The 17892-nt window shown below is 31.1% G+C and overlaps 1 protein-coding gene across 1 annotated transcript in view; it reads right to left on the bottom strand.

Annotated features, from left to right (window-relative positions):
- LOC143228427 (laminin subunit alpha-like) overlaps positions 1 to 17892 on the bottom strand; it is a 123327-nt gene that overhangs the window by 16825 nt on the left and 88610 nt on the right. The window contains exons 19-26 of the mRNA XM_076459690.1: positions 17421 to 17749; positions 15182 to 15252; positions 14396 to 14540; positions 12051 to 12191; positions 11529 to 11708; positions 7815 to 7913; positions 634 to 717; positions 43 to 161 (exon numbers count right to left, since the gene is read on the bottom strand). Of these exons, the coding sequence (XP_076315805.1) occupies positions 43 to 161; positions 634 to 717; positions 7815 to 7913; positions 11529 to 11708; positions 12051 to 12191; positions 14396 to 14540; positions 15182 to 15252; positions 17421 to 17749 (1168 nt within the window). The remainder of the gene's footprint in view (positions 1 to 42; positions 162 to 633; positions 718 to 7814; positions 7914 to 11528; positions 11709 to 12050; positions 12192 to 14395; positions 14541 to 15181; positions 15253 to 17420; positions 17750 to 17892) is intronic.

Below are 17892 nucleotides of genomic sequence, written 5' to 3'. Positions count from 1 at the left end.
AATGATGTACATCATGATGACAAATAACATTGATCTACACACCGAACTTCTTGAACTGGTTGAAAGTAAGATCCTCGAATATAGAGACCATCTAGATTCACTAATACCATCATCATCAGTTCTCTTGAAACCTCACTGCCACTAAGTCGACGAAATTCAGTCTACATCAAAAAATATTCACACACTCTTTTAGTAATGGAAATATACTTAAACAAAAATATTATTGCTGTCCTCTATAAGATGTCATTGAAACAAAATTGTAACCATAAACCTCTTTGTTTTCTAATAACAACCAGATATTCTACATAAATAAACAATATCTATCAATTATTTTGCTAATAAGAACTATATATTATACATAAATAAACAATACCCATAAATTTCTTTATTTATTAATAACTACCAGACTTTCTACATAAATAAACAAAACACATAAATTTCTTTGTTTATTACTCATCACAACATTTACTACATCATTGAATAATTTCTCTGATAGACATTAAAAATCAACCTAAAACAGGTCAGTCAGGCCTTACTATATTGATGAATATAGCCATTAACTACTCACATAAAAATAATAACATAAAATTTCCCAAAGTTTATGATTTACAACAGACTCAATCAAAAACTCACCTCAAGAATGTCCACTGTGACTTCAAGAGGAAGGTTTGCCGCAGGCTGTTCCAAGTGGCCATGCACTAAGGTAACATTGTTGCCCTACAACCACCATATAAAGTTGTGTATAAAACAGTAATGCTAACAAAATGTTGCACACTTTTATGAGTGTATGACTCCGGAAATGATCAAACTATAATTAATTATTGAATGTAATGCATGATCCCCTGAAGGTTAATAATCAAATTATTTAGACCAGAAAAATTAATACAACAGACAATTCTTTAACATACTGCTTTGTTTTCATCAGGATAAACAAGAAACTGTTTATATCAGAAAGATGATACAATAATTCTTAAACATACTGCTTGTTTTCTTTAGGATATCAACAAACTGTTTATATCAGAAAGATGATACAACAAACAATTCTTAAATGTAATGGTTAAAAAACTGTTTACATATCAGGAAAGAAGTTGAAAAACAATTTTTAACACACTGTCAGGTTTCTTCAACTTTAAAGTAAGCTCAATCCGTACCATAAGACATGGCATGTAGATCATCTACAGTTAACTGGCTCAATAAAGTCACACCAAAAACTGTTTATTAACATGTTAAAACGAGTTACACACAATAATTCATAGGTATTGGACAAGTGATATTGAATATTGAAAGTTGATCAGGCACTGGTAGATTATCACCTACATGACATTGCCTCCACAAAAAGTACTAATACCAAAACTACTATCAAAACTTTGCCCTTTCCTTAATAGTGATGTATTTGCATATTGCAGTTCAGTACACATTATAACATGTAGAATAATTCACACCACAAAACAATAAACACCTCATACAACAATATAACATAATGTTGAATTACATCATACATTGTAGTCTTAATCTTAGACCAGATGACTGCTCAAGAATGTAAACATTAGTACTAATAGAAGTGTGTGATGTAATAAGTGGACAATGATAATATATGTAATGATTACATGTCAACAAGACACCTGCAACTGAAGTGAGAAATAGTTATAATATAATTTCACATATTCTCCCCACCAAGAAAGATAATCCATCCTCAGACAAGGATACAAGTTCAACTGATCAAAATTGGAAGAATGTATCCAAAGACAAGATGACCTATTTGGTCATAATTGGAGGGTATTAACCAGGATGATGATGATAGCCACTACCATTATAAGATGGAGGAGATTCATGAGGGTGATCATTTATTGGTAACATAAAGCTGTTCCTCTATTCTAGTAAGAAAGAGACAGTAAATCAGTTGATATTTTAATTGAATTTTTTACACACCACCTTCAGATTCCTGTTGTGAACTGGAATCAAGGTCCAAGACAACAGATTAATTAACAATGTCATCCTAGGATTGTTCAAAGACAGTATATTTTTTGATATCAGAATTTACAAAGTACAATATGGTAACAGATTACTAACATGGTGTGTTTTTATTAATGTTGACACATAAAATTACTCAACACAAAGTTATGAAACAAGAATAAATAAACAAATAAAATAAATCAACAACATAAAACAAACAACAAAACAAAAATATCAAACTAAACAGTATAACCATAAATGGTGTTCCCAACTGTACTTACATCTCATTACCAGTTCCAATTTCGTGAATAACAAAAATAAGTGCATTATTCACAGTACATCAGAAATATTCTGATAAATGAATAAACTTCGTCATTAGTCTACAATATCATAATTTTAAAAATTGTTAATAATTTAGATGATAAAACTACTTATGTAGAAGTCGAAAAAATGTTGAACAATGGACCATACCAGCACTGAGACAAGGAAGGAATTGCACATTCCATGATGAGTCAAACTGCTCTGACATCAGAAGAACAAAATGAATAAAAGAAAGATGATTCTTAATGGAAAAGTCTCAAACCCTGAATTAATGTAACATAGCATCAAGACAATGATTGTTCTTAACATGCAAATGTAATAACAATCTGCAGATGCAATGTTTGATACGGCCCTATGTTGGGAACCAACAGGCCAATCTGTAGTGTTAGTAACATGACAATTAGGTCATCTACAGTAGCCTTGAAAAACTCATTTTATTAATTTTATATAAAACACACAATGTACTCATGAAACAGTTTAATTAACAGACAAATACAAGCTACACGTGAAAATCTGTACAAGTTACATTTACATGCTTAATAATGAATCCAGTCACAGTGTTGTCTGTTCAAGTGATACTAATGATTACCATCTTCCTTTACATTGGTAATGTATGTTTACAATCACAAATCAATCAATAATAAATATCCTATACAACCAATACTGTGTGACACTAAATTACATCATACAGTGTAGTTTAAACTTACACAAAATCTAAGTTATTATTAATGTAATAAGTTCGTAATGATAGGATAATATATCTAATCACTTTTAAATGGGTTGCCAATTAACTAAAATGCAATATGAAGTTTTGAAATAGCAATTAGTTGGCTAATAGATTTAATTCTGTATAATGTTTAATCTCTAACAGTGAGATATGATCAAGTAAAACATTTAAAGTAAAAGTACACTCAAATTTCAATTGCATTCAATCAATCAGCATAGAGCCCATTAATACAGCTATATTTCCACAATATTTCTGGCAGAGATCTGCTGATAATATCCTATGTGACTTTAAAGAAAATAAACTTACATGGATTTTGAACACATCAACATGCAAAATACAAAAAAAGTTCTCAATAGAAAAAGATGAAAATTATTATATAAAATGTGAACATAAAGAGAAAAGAAACATTTAGTTTGAGAATTCACCAAAAGGAGACTGATGTAAAATGATTTCCAGCACCATAAAAAGATAAAGGAACATTAAAAGGATAAATAATAAGAGTACTCAGAATATGCACCAATGACAAACAAAATTCATTCATATGAGAATGTTTTAAAAGAAAAACTGAGTAGCATGTGAGCATAATTAATGACACAATAAATACAAAACCAACACTTAAAAAACAACAAGAGAACTGATAAGAAAATGAAGAAAGAACAAGAGAAGAAACATATATATGGATAAGTACCATTTGTAGGTGTTATTACTGAACAATTAATTAGATTAGGGTGCAAATAAAGCAAAAAACACAAATTAAATGTAAAACTAAAACTAGAGGGACACTCAGTAGAGATCATGTCTCCGTCATGCAGTGGTGATTATATTCAGTTATAACAAAATATCAAAATCTGTCCATATATCAATCATTAAAAACAGATATTGGCCATTTTTTGCAGGACAATGATAAATAATACTCTATGTACATCTGCCACTTTTCATCAAAATTTGATCATTTCTGGCTGTGTTTTAGAACAATGATAGTGTGAAAGTTAGTCACCATGTTAACAGAAAGGGACCTTTGCGACCTTGACAATCCAAAAATTATTATCTTGTAAATTGGATCATAGTTCATATGTATACTAACTTCCATCCAAATACATTCAGCCCTGAAAACATAACCACTGTCCACCTTCAATGGTGGATGAAATTATAATTACAATGTATAATGTTTAGACTGCAGAGTTTCAATATAGGTGAAACAGGTTGGAAAATAATGACCAGATAACAAAAACATGAAGAAAAGAGAAAAGTGTAAATAAACATGATTTAAAAATAATACACAATAAACTTCAAAAATGTTATATCAGTGAATATAGAGAATACCAAAAAATATTATATCAGTGAATATAGAGAAATACCAAAAAATATTATATCAGTGAATATAAAGAAATACCACAAAATTGTTATATCAGTGAATATAGAGAAATACCAAAAAAATGTTATAACAGTGAATATTGAGAAATACCAAAAAAAATATGATATCAGTGAATATAGAGAAATACCAAAAAAATGTTATAACAGTGAATATAAAGAAATACCCATAAAAAATGTTATATCAGTGAACATAGAGAAATACCCATTAAAAATACTATATCAGTGAATATAGAGAAATACCAAAAATAATGTTATATTAGTGAATATAGAGAAATACCAAAAAAATGTTATATCAGTGAATATCGAGAAATACCAAGAAAATATTATATCAGTGAATATCGAGAAATACCAAGAAAATATAAAATCAGTGAATATAGAGAAATACCAAAAAATATTATATCAGTAAATATTGAGAAATATAAAAAAAGGAAAACAATCCAGAAGCACTGGGAATAAAAAATAATTACAATCTAATATTTATAAGGCATAAAGAGTGTCATTATATTTGTATTAAGTTGATTATATTTAAAACCAGAGAGAGCTAGTATCACAAACCAAATTATGTGATTAATTTACTTTGAATGCCCTTGTGCATTAAATGTATTATGTGATCTTGTCTCACTGTTACAGAACAAACATTGTACAAAACATATCTATTATCTAACAAGCAGTTGTTTCTCAATTTCATATTGTTTGATAATACATGAAATTATAAAGTGTCAACAGGTGGCAGCACGTCAGGGAAGAAATACAAGAAACTTAATTTCCCACAACTGTCAAAACCAAGAAGATAATATAATAAACAGTTCTTAAACATACTGCCAAGTTCCTTAATGTTAATGAGCAAGCTGTTGAAACAGAAAGGAACCTACCTTAAACCATTCTAAAAACAAACAAATAGGTTCTATCTGGATTATTATAAAACTGTTAATACAAAGAAAGAATTGCACATTTAACACTTCTAGAAACAATCAAACAGATTCCATCTGGCTTATTATTAAACTGTTAATACAAAGAAATGATCACACATTCAACACCTCCAGAAACAATCAAACAGATTCCATCTGGCTTATTATTAAACTGTTAATACAAAGAAATGATCACACATTCAACACCTCCAGAAGCAATCATACAGATTCCATCTGGCTTATTATTAAACTGTTAATACAAAGAAATGATCACACATTCAACACCTCCAGAAACAATCAAACAGATTCCATCTGGCTTATTATTAAACTGTTAATACAAAGAAATGATCACACATTCAACACCTCCAGAAACAATCAAACAGATTCCATCTGGCTTATTATTAAACTGTTAATACAAAGAAATGATCACACATTCAACACCTCCAGAAACAATCAAACAGATTCCATCTGGCTTATTATTAAACTGTTAATACAAAGAAATGATCACACATTCAACACCTCCAGAAACAATCAAACAGATTCCATCTGGCTTATTATTAAACTGTTAATACAAAGAAATGATCACACATTCAACACCTCCAGAAACAATCAAACAGATTCCATCTGGCTTATTATTAAACTGTTAATACAAAGAAATGATCACACATTCAACACCTCCAGAAACAATCATACAGATTCCATCTGGCTTATTATTAAACTGTTAATACAAAGAAATGATCACACATTCAACACCTCCAGAAACAATCAAACAGATTCCATCTGGCTTATTATTAAACTGTTAATACAAAGAAATGATCACACATTCAACACCTCCAGAAACAATCAAACAGATTCCATCTGGCTTATTATTAAACTGTTAATACAAAGAAATGATCACACATTCAACACCTCCAGAAACAATCAAACAGATTCCATCTGGCTTATTATTAAACTGTTAATACAAAGAAATGATCACACATTCAACACCTCCAGAAACAATCAAACAGATTCCATCTGGCTTATTATTAAACTGTTAATACAAAGAAATGATCACACATTCAACACCTCCAGAAACAATCATACAGATTCCATCTGGCTTATTATTAAACTGTTAATACAAAGAAATGATCACACATTCAACACCTCCAGAAACAATCATACAGATTCCATCTGGCTTATTATTAAACTGTTAATACAAAGAAATGATCACACATTCAACACCTCCAGAAACAATCAAACAGATTCCATCTGGCTTATTATTAAACTGTTAATACAAAGAAATGATCACACATTCAACACCTCCAGAAACAATCAAACAGATTCCATCTGGCTTATTATTAAACTGTTAATACAAAGAAATGATCACACATTCAACACCTCCAGAAACAATCAAACAGATTCCATCTGGCTTATTATTAAACTGTTAATACAAAGAAATGATCACACATTCAACACCTCCAGAAACAATCATACAGATTCCATCTGGCTTATTATTAAACTGTTAATACAAAGAAATGATCACACATTCAACACCTCCAGAAACAATCAAACAGATTCCATCTGGCTTATTATTAAACTGTTAATACAAAGAAATGATCACACATTCAACACCTCCAGAAACAATCAAACAGATTCCATCTGGCTTATTATTAAACTGTTAATACAAAGAAATGATCACACATTCAACACCTCCAGAAACAATCATACAGATTCCATCTGGCTTATTATTAAACTGTTAATACAAAGAAATGATCACACATTCAACACCTCCAGAAACAATCAAACAGATTCCATCTGGCTTATTATTAAACTGTTAATACAAAGAAATGATCACACATTCAACACCTCCAGAAACAATCAAACAGATTCCATCTGGCTTATTATTAAACTGTTAATACAAAGAAATGATCACACATTCAACACCTCCAGAAACAATCATACAGATTCCATCTGGCTTATTATTAAACTGTTAATACAGAGAAATGATCACACATTCAACACTTCTAGAAAAAAAATCACAAAAAAACAAACAGCTTCCCTCAGGCTAACAATCATGCATTAACACTAAAGAGAATGTTGTATGTATTGCTAGACTTAGCCCTAACTATTGATAAAGCTGTTGGTACTCTTGTGTAGTGACTAGACAATACCAAAACTTATTAAAAGCAAAATGTAAACATATCTTTATATTTTAATGAATCCATTAGTGGGTCATTCACTCAAAGTGTTTTATTATATAGCCAGCTTGGTTAATTTAGAATTAAATATTGGAAAAATAATAACATTAAATAAGTAAATCCAGCCAAAGTGTCCTATTATATATAAAACATGATTAATTTAGGGTTAAATCAAAAGTTCAGACTGAAATTAAACACAAAATGTAAACAGGCAAATAGAAGTCTCTGCTGTTAAACTTTACAGGTTTAAAACTAAACAGATGTATTGAAGTCTGTGTTGTTAACCTGTACTGGTTCTATGTATAAGAAAATATTGAAAATAATAATCATGTTTTACAATAGTCCAATACTTACTATCAAAACCACGTCAGGTCCTACTAACCCACCAAATGTCTTTTGTTGATCAACAACAGTTGTGACAATGTATGATAACTGTCCTCCATAAGCTGTGATCTGGAAACATATTAGAGAAGTGTTATGAATCTCAATATAAGTTCAAAACTATAAATAAACATAAATTGTAAAGAACTGGTATCATGGTTTTAAGTAATGAACAACAGAGACAATAAGGAATTTCAATTAACAATATCTCTGAAATTTAAAACTGGTACTGGTGCTTTCTAAACCTTAATTTTTCTATGATATATTATCAAAGTTTTAATGCAGTCCTTCCTTGTGATTTTGTTTACTTAACTTTATCAAAATGTATTAATTTTCACTAAAATATATATATATATATATATATATACATAATTACGTTTCCACTCTGTGGTGACCAAAACACAATTCATATTATCAAATTCTACGAACAACAACTGCTATAGTAAGAACTAAAGTAACTTGATGAAGTTTAATTTTTAAACATTTCTTATATAAATCATTTACAAATCAAAATTAGGGTAGGAATAAATGACACAATATTGTGTAATTAATTTTATACCAATATCTGTTTTTACTGTAATTAACTTAATTCTTCATTCACTAGCTAGTCTTATTAACATGTTGTCTCCAATAAATATTCATTCTCTTAACTATAACACAAAAAAAAACTACAAACACAATGCAACATTATTAACTATTGTTTTATCGGTAATCAATCCTGAAAATGCTCTGACACTATAATAAAATTCACTTAAACAAGATTAATATTCACATTTATACCTACTCTGAAATTACTACAAAGTAAGCTATTGTTTACTGAACAATCACTCACCACCTACTCTACCAATACCACATAGTTAACTAATGTTTACTGAACAATCACTCACCACCTGCTCTACCAATACCACATAGTTAACTAATATTTACTGAGCAATCACTCACCACCTACTCCACCAATACCACATAGTTAACTAATGTTTACTGAACAATCACTCTCACACCCTCTCTAGCAATACCACATAGTTAACTGATATTCACTGAACAATCACTCACCACCTTCTCTACCAATACTACATAGTTAACTAATATTTACTGAACAATCACTCACCATCTACTCCACCAATACCACATAGTTAACTAATGTTTACTGAACAATCACTCTCACACCCTCTCTAGCAATACCACATAGTTAACTAATGTTTACTGAGCAATCACTCACCACCTACTCCACCAATACCACATAGTTAACTAATGTTTACTGAACAATCACTCTCACACCCTCTCTAGCAATACCACATAGTTAACTGATATTCACTGAACAATCACTCACCACCTTCTCTACCAATACTACATAGTTAACTAATATTTACTGAGCAATCACTCACCACCTACTCCACCAATACCACATAGTTAACTATTGTTTACTGAACAATCACTCACCACCTGCTCTACCAATACCACATAGTTAACTAATATTTACTGAGCAATCACTCACCACCTACTCCACCAATACCACATAGTTAACTAATATTTACTGAACAATCACTCACCACCTACTCTACCAATACCACATAGTTAACTAATATTTACTGAGCAATCACTCACCACCTACTCTACCAATACCACATAGTTAACTAATATTTACTGAACAATCACTCACCACCTACTCCACCAATACCACATAGTTAACTAATGTTTACTGAACAATCACTCACCACCTACTCTACCAATACCACATAGTTAACTAATGTTTACTGAACAATCACTCACCACCTACTCTACCAATACCACATAGTTAACTAATGTTTACTGAACAATCACTCACCACCTACTCTACCAATACCACACAGTTAACTATTGTTTACTGAACAATCACTCACCACCTGCTCTACCAATACCACATAGTTAACTAATATTTACTGAGCAATCACTCACCACCTACTCCACCAATACCACATAGTTAACTAATATTTACTGAACAATCACTCACCACCTACTCTACCAATACCACATAGTTAACTGATATTCACTGAACAATCACTCACCACCTACTCTACCAATACCACATAGTTAACTAATATTCACTGAACAATCACTCACCACCTTCTCTACCAATACCACATAGTTAACTAATGTTTACTGAACAATCACTCACCACCTGCTCTACCAATACCACATAGTTAACTAATATTTACTGAACAATCACTCACCACCTGCTCTACCAATACCACGTAGTTAACTAATATTTACTGAACAATCACTCACCACCTGCTCTACCAATACCACACAGTTAACTAATGTTTACTGAACAATCACTCACCACCTACTCTACCAATACCACGTAGTTAACTAATATTTACTGAACAATCACTCACCACCTGCTCTACCAATACCACGTAGTTAACTAATGTTTACTGAACAATCACTCACCACCTACTCCACCAATACCACATAGTTAACTAATATTTACTGAACAATCACTCTCACACCCTCTCTAGCAATACCACATAGTTAACTAATGTTTACTGAACAATCACTCTCACACCCTCTCTAGCAATACCACATAGTTAACTAATGTTTACTGAACAATCACTCTCACACCCTCTCTAGCAATACCACATAGTTAACTAATGTTTACTGAACAATCACTCTCACACCCTCTCTAGCAATACCACATAGTTAACTAATATTCACTGAACAATCACTCACCACCTGCTCTACCAATACCACATAGTTAACTAATATTTACTGAGCAATCACTCACCACCTGCTCTACCAATACCACATAGTTAACTAATATTTACTGAACAATCACTCTCACACCCTCTCTAGCAATACCACATAGTTAACTAATATTCACTGAACAATCACTCACCACCTTCTCTACCAATACCACATAGTTAACTAATATTTACTGAACAATCACTCACCACCTGCTCTACCAATACCACGTAGTTAACTAATATTTACTGAACAATCACTCACCACCTGCTCTACCAATACCACATAGTTAACTAATATTTACTGAACAATCACTCACCACCTGCTCTACCAATACCACATAGTTAACTAATGTTTACTGAACAATCACTCACCACCTGCTCTACCAATACCACATAGTTAATTAATGTTTACTGAACAATCACTCTCACACCATCTCTACCAATACCACATAGTTAATTAATGTTTACTGAACAATCACTCTCACACCATCTCTACCAATACCACATAGTTAATTAATGTTTACTGAACAATCACTCTCACACCATCTCTACCAACACCGTAGAGTTAATTAATATTTAATAAACATTCACTCTCACATCTACTCTACCTGTACCACACAGCTGACATGCATTCACTTAGCAATGACTTCCAAAGTTCTTCAAATTATATCAAAAAACTATAAAAACAGTTTTTTGATAAACTAAAAACTACACAAGTGGCCATCTCTCTAAACTAAAAACTACACAAGTGGCCATCTCTCTAAACTAAAAACTACACAAGTGGCCATCTCTCTACAGGAGGAAACTTCAGCCCACATGTTATCATTATATTTCCATAATCTGTCCAGTGATCCACCAAAAGAGTAATGAGTACTTAACCAACATTAGCACACACACGTATTCTAACAAGAGATCATTTAATCAGCATCCAACAAAAAGCTAATGTCTGAGAAAACTAACTTACCATATTCCCAAGATAAATAGATGGAGCTTTAAAGTAAAACAAAGTACCAGTGGGAAGCTCTTCAGGTATGTATGCTCTCACTGTTGAACCAGATTCTTCAATCTCAGTGTGAAGATTAACCTTTCCAACTTGGCTGTCAATCACTAGGCCTACACCCTTCCAACCATTCATGTTCGCAACCTTTGAAACAACATAACTCTCAATATAACACAATTCTCCTTTCCTGTGATAACTACTGACAGAATATAATGTACTAAGTTGCTACAATCCTAGAGTACAAAGTAATGTATAACATAACCCTACAATACAAAGCAATGTTGAACATATACTAAAGTTTCACAGTCCTTCACCACAACTTACAATGTAATCTACATAATACATCCTAACAACTTCACACATGGAACTAACCATGACCTAACCTTATGATGTATTCTACACAACATATTCTTATAACACTGCACACATGAGTAGTTTTGGCCTCACCACATGCTGTAAAATTTACAAACTTGCATGTTAACTCACCTCAGATTTAAACATATATGCACTACTACAACGGTCTGTAGCTCCAAAACAGAAACATTTTGTGCAACCCAGTGGATTATTCTCTTCAAGATGAAAAGTTCCTGGTTTACACTGTTCACAGAAATGGCCATACACATTCTCCTGTAAACAAGATTAAATAAAAAATAAATTCCCTTGGAAGAGAAACATACAGCAACAATGCCTTTTGAACAATTTTATAGTTAGTTTAGTTCAAGACAGGAGCTGATGTCTGATGAGCTGTCTTTCTAATTCTCAGGATTTATTTTCATTTGCATACCAATTCATTACTTCAGAGTTCACTGTCACACATTATTTTACTGTTTTCTAAAGCTTGCTCAATGAAGGATTCTTCTCAAAACTAATATTCTGTGTTACCTAACACTAATATTCAACACTTATTACTGAACTTTAATATACAATATTATTATATCACCCTAAACTAATATTCAATACATTACTGAACTTTAATATACAATATTATTATATCACCCTAAACTAATATTCAATACATTACTGAACTAATATTCAACAACATAATTTATCTTACTTTAAATCAACAAAATAAAAGTATTATCTCACAGTGCAGTAACATCCAATAGTATTGTCTCATACTGCAGTAACATCCAATAGTATTATCTCACAGTGCAGTAACATCCAACAGTATTGTCTCACACTGTAGTAATGTTCAACAGTATTATCTAACACTGCAGTAATATTCAATAGTATTATCTCACACTGCAGTAATATCCAACAGTACTGTCTTATACTGCAGTAAGATCCAATAGTATTATCTCACAGTGCAGTAACATCCAATAGTATTGTCTCACACTGCAGTAATGTCCAACAGTATTGTCTCACACTGCAGTAACATCCAACAGTATTGTCTAACACTGCAGTAACATCCAATAGTATTATATCACTCTAACATCTACCAGTATCATGCTAGCTTACGTCACATTCAGCAATAATAACAAGCTTAACAATAACATTCAACAACACTCCTTCCCATCTATCTTACCTTACAATACCATTTAATAACACTCTTTCCCATCTATCTTACCTTACAATAACATTTAATAACACTCCTTCCCATCTATCTTACCTTACAATTACAATCAACAACATTCCTTCCCATCTATCTTACCTTACAATACCATTTAATAACACTCTTTCCCATCTATCTTACCTTACAATACTTATTTAATAACACTCTTTTTCCCCTATCTATCTTACTTATAATACTATTTAATAACACTCTTTTCCTCATCTATCTTACTCTTACAATACTATTTAATAACACTCTTTTTCCTATCTATCTTACCTTACAATAACATTTAATAACACTCTTCCTCATCTATCTTACCTTATAATAACATTTAATAACACTCTTCCCATCTATCTTACCTATACTATAATCAACAATACTCCTTCCTATCTATTTACCTTTATACTATAATTCAACAACACTCCTTCCTATCTATCTTACCTTTTTATACTATAATCAACAAATATTCTTCCCATCTATCTTATTTTATAATACTATTTTAATAACACTTTTTCCTATCTATCTTACTTTACAATAATATTAATAACACTCCTTCCCATCTATCTTACCTTTATACTATAATCAACAATATTCCTTCCTATCTATCTTACCTTATACATACTATTTAATAACACTTTTCCCTATCTATCTTACCTTACAATACCTATTTAATAACACTCTTTTCCCATCTATCTTACTTCTATAATAATATTTAATAATACTCTTCCTATCTATCTTTACCTTTACAATAACATTTAATAACACTCCTTCCCATCTATCTTACCTTTATACTATAATCAACAATATTCCTTCCCCATCTATCTTACTTATAATACTATTTAATAACACTTTTTCCCATCTATTTTACTTATAATAACATTTAATAACACTCTTTCCCATCTATCTTACTCTATATAACATTTAATAACACTCCTTCCCATCTATCTTACCTTACAATTACAATCAACAACACTCCTTCCCATCTATCTTACCTTACAATTACAATCAACAACATTCCTTCCCATCTATCTTACCTTACAATGACAATCCACAGCACTCCATCCTATCTTTCTTACATTATAATAATAATCAACAGTACTTCTCCATCTTCCTTATCTTACAATTACAATCAACAACATTCCTTCCCATCTATCTTACCTTACAATGACAATCACAGCACTCCATCCTATCTTTCTTACATTATAATAATAATCAACAGTACTTCTCCATCTTCCTTATCTTACAATAACAATCAACAGCACTGCTTCATCTTCCTTACCTTACAGAAACATTCTGCAGTTCGTTGATCACAGATGTTTTCAGTTGTTCCCCGAAGGTCACAGTTACAAAGTCTACAGTTGGGAAATCCCCAATAGCCTGGTTTGCAACGATCACATTTACGCCCAACAACATTCGATTTACACCTAGAAATCAATAATAAGACATTTTAAATAGTCAAATTCAATTTCAAATTTCTATTCAAAAGAAATATTATTGAACAGTATTATTTCATTACAAGTTACAACTTTTACAGTAAAAAATAAATATTTTTAAAACAGGTTTAATGTTTCAATCACTGGTTCAATTGTTCTCAAGCACAAATTTTAATGGTACAAAAGGTTTCACTATTTAAATTAGATTGTTGAATGCTAATTTTACATACTAAAGTTTTTCTTACTACAGTTACAGATCTTAGTAAATATAACCTATATATTTATTTACAGATGCTTGTCAGAAGGTACAGTTTACGTAATTAGTTATAGATATTAGTCTAGATATATAACTTACATAGTTACTTACAGATCCTAGTCAGGAGGTAAAGCTCACATATTTACTTACAGATATTAATCTAGAGGTATAACTTACACAATTACACTTACTTACAGATCCTAGTCAGGAGGTACAGCTTATATACTTACTTACAGATATCAGTCTAGAGATATAACTTACACAATTACCTACAGCTCCTAGTCTGAAGGTATAATTTACAGACTTAGTTACAGATCCTAGTGAGAAGGTATAAATCAGAGATTCTAGTGAAAACATCGTTATACAAGTTACTTACGGACACATCCCAGTCAAAAGGTCACACTGCAAGTTACCACGATAAACACCGAGAGGATTGCAATTACATTCCTGTAAGAAAACAGTATTTTAACTACACAGTTTGATGTTCATAAAGTGTTAAATGTTCATCTGGATTTAAGCTGGAAAATATTTATCAACATTCAGCACATTAAGTACTATCCTGACAATGTACTTGTGGTTATATAAGATGTTTATGCTGATACTTACTTTATCAATTGAAATGAGTTATTCAATTCCTTCAAACTTTGTGGAAACATAATAGTTTTATAAATAACATTTATTTTATATAAGTTGAAACCTATTGCTCACATGAATAATTATCATATGTTTTTACTTTTTACAGTTAACATAAAAATTATTTTAGTGTTGCAATATATATCAGTTATCTCAGTATTTACAGATGAAACATTATCAGTGTGATTACAGCATTGAATGTACCAGTTATCTCACATTTATGCATCAATTATCTTCACAGATGAAAGAAAGATTATTGGTTTAATCTTTGCTATTAATTGTTTATGTAAGCATTTTTAATATACATTTACCTATAGGCTGCAGTCTAGTTTTCCTAAAATTTATATAACTCTGTGAAAGTAATTAAGTATGGCATATAAAACAAAAAGTACAATTCTACTGAAGTCAATTTATAAAATTTTTATCTATACCAGTTACTGCATGAACAGTTACAATTCCTTCAATATAAAAATGAAGTGTTGATTGGTTAATGTTAGCTAATGTATATTTAACATGTTCATACTTAAGTTTAGTTGCAGTTTACTTCAATCAGTATCCTAGATAACAAGCAAACTTTTAACATTAACCTATTATATTCTCATCTGATATTTATTAAATGGAAAAACTTCAGAAAGAAAAAGTTAAAGTCAAAATTCATGAAACTTCTTGTTTCAGACTTATAATGTGGGTGTTTACACTTCATTACATGGACATTCACTACATTCAAATTTTAACTTCTTGTTTCAGACTTACAATGTGGGTATTTACACTTCATTACATGGACATTCACTACATTCAAATTTTAACTTCTTGTTTCAGACTTATAATGTGGGTGTTTACACTTCATTACATGGACATTCACTACATTCAAATTTTAACTTCTTGTTTCAGACTTATAATGTGGGTGTTTATACTTCATTACATGGACATTCACTACATTCAAATTTTAACTTCTTGTTTCAGACTTATAATGTGGGTATTCACACTTCATTACATGGACATTCACTACATTCAAATTTTAACTTCTTGTTTCAGACTTATAATGTGGGTGTTTACACTTCATTACATGGACATTCACTACATTCAAATTTTAACTTCTTGTTTCAGACTTATAATGTGGGTGTTTACATTTGATTACATGGACATTCACTACATTCAAATTTTAACTTCTTGTTTCAGACTTATAATGTGGGTGTTTACATTTGATTACATGGACATTCACTACATTCAAATTTTAACTTCTTGTTTCAGACTTATAATGTGGGTGTTTACACTTCATTACATGGACATTCACTACATTCAAATTTTAACTTCTTGTTTCAGACTTATAATGTGGGTATTTACACTTCATTACATGGACATTCACTACATTCAAATTTTAACTTCTTGTTTCAGACTTATAATGTGGGTGTTTACACTTGATTACATGGACATTCACTACATTCAGATTTTAACTTCTTGTTTCAGACTTATAATGTGGGTGTTTACACTTCATTACATGGATATTCACTACATTCAAATTTTAACTTCTTGTTTCAGGCTTATAATGTGGGTATTTACACTTCATTACATGGACATTCACTACATTCAAATTTTAACTTCTTGTTTCAGGCTTATAATGTGGGTATTTACACTTCATTACATGGACATTCACTACATTCAAATTTTAACTTCTTGTTTCAGACTTATAATGTGGGTATTTACACTTCATTACATGGACATTCACTACATTCAAATTTTAAAAGTTTTTACTGCAAGTTTTTGGCCCTTTCACAAGAGCCTTTAGTGAAAAGTAAGATAACCAAAATCATGCAATAGAAAGAGAGAGAGTATATTAAGACTGAAGTTTAATGTAATTTGTATAATAATTAATAAAACTTGATAAACCAATTACCTGACTACAGTAATCAGGGATATTATTAAAGATAACACAACATTAAATAAATTCCAGTTGACAAATAATAGTCCTTTATCTACTTTACCTCACATCCAATTATTGCATCAAACCCATAAGTGTAGGATTCACAACTGTCACACCTTTCTCCTGTTACTCTGGGAGGACATATACATTGGCCTGTTACTGGATGACAAACTGCTGTTGATGGACAATCACAAGGCTGGCAATCAGGAAATCCAAAGTAGCCAGTACGACACTGAGCACATGTTCGTCCAATCACGTTTGGCTTACATTTACACTGGCCACCAAACTCTTCACATTCAAAACTTAGTGATCCGTCAATGTCACACTGGCAAGGTAATGCTCCGTTGTTGTATTCTGCTGTCAGTGAGTAAACTGCATCTCGACAAAATCCTGCAAATGTGGTAAACATACAATAAAATGGCTTTACAATCATAAAAGAAAAGTAATGGGAAAATATGTTTTAGAGTTCAACCTGGTGCTACTTACAGGTGACTATAGCGATTGTATTTGCATTTTCAAGTTCCTTCTAGTGC

This window comes from Tachypleus tridentatus, chromosome 10 (genome assembly GCF_004210375.1).
Source record: "Tachypleus tridentatus isolate NWPU-2018 chromosome 10, ASM421037v1, whole genome shotgun sequence".
Lineage (NCBI taxonomy): Eukaryota > Metazoa > Arthropoda > Merostomata > Xiphosura > Limulidae > Tachypleus > Tachypleus tridentatus.
Note: the sequence above shows the minus strand (reverse complement) of the source record. Positions and strands in the feature narration are given on the sequence as shown.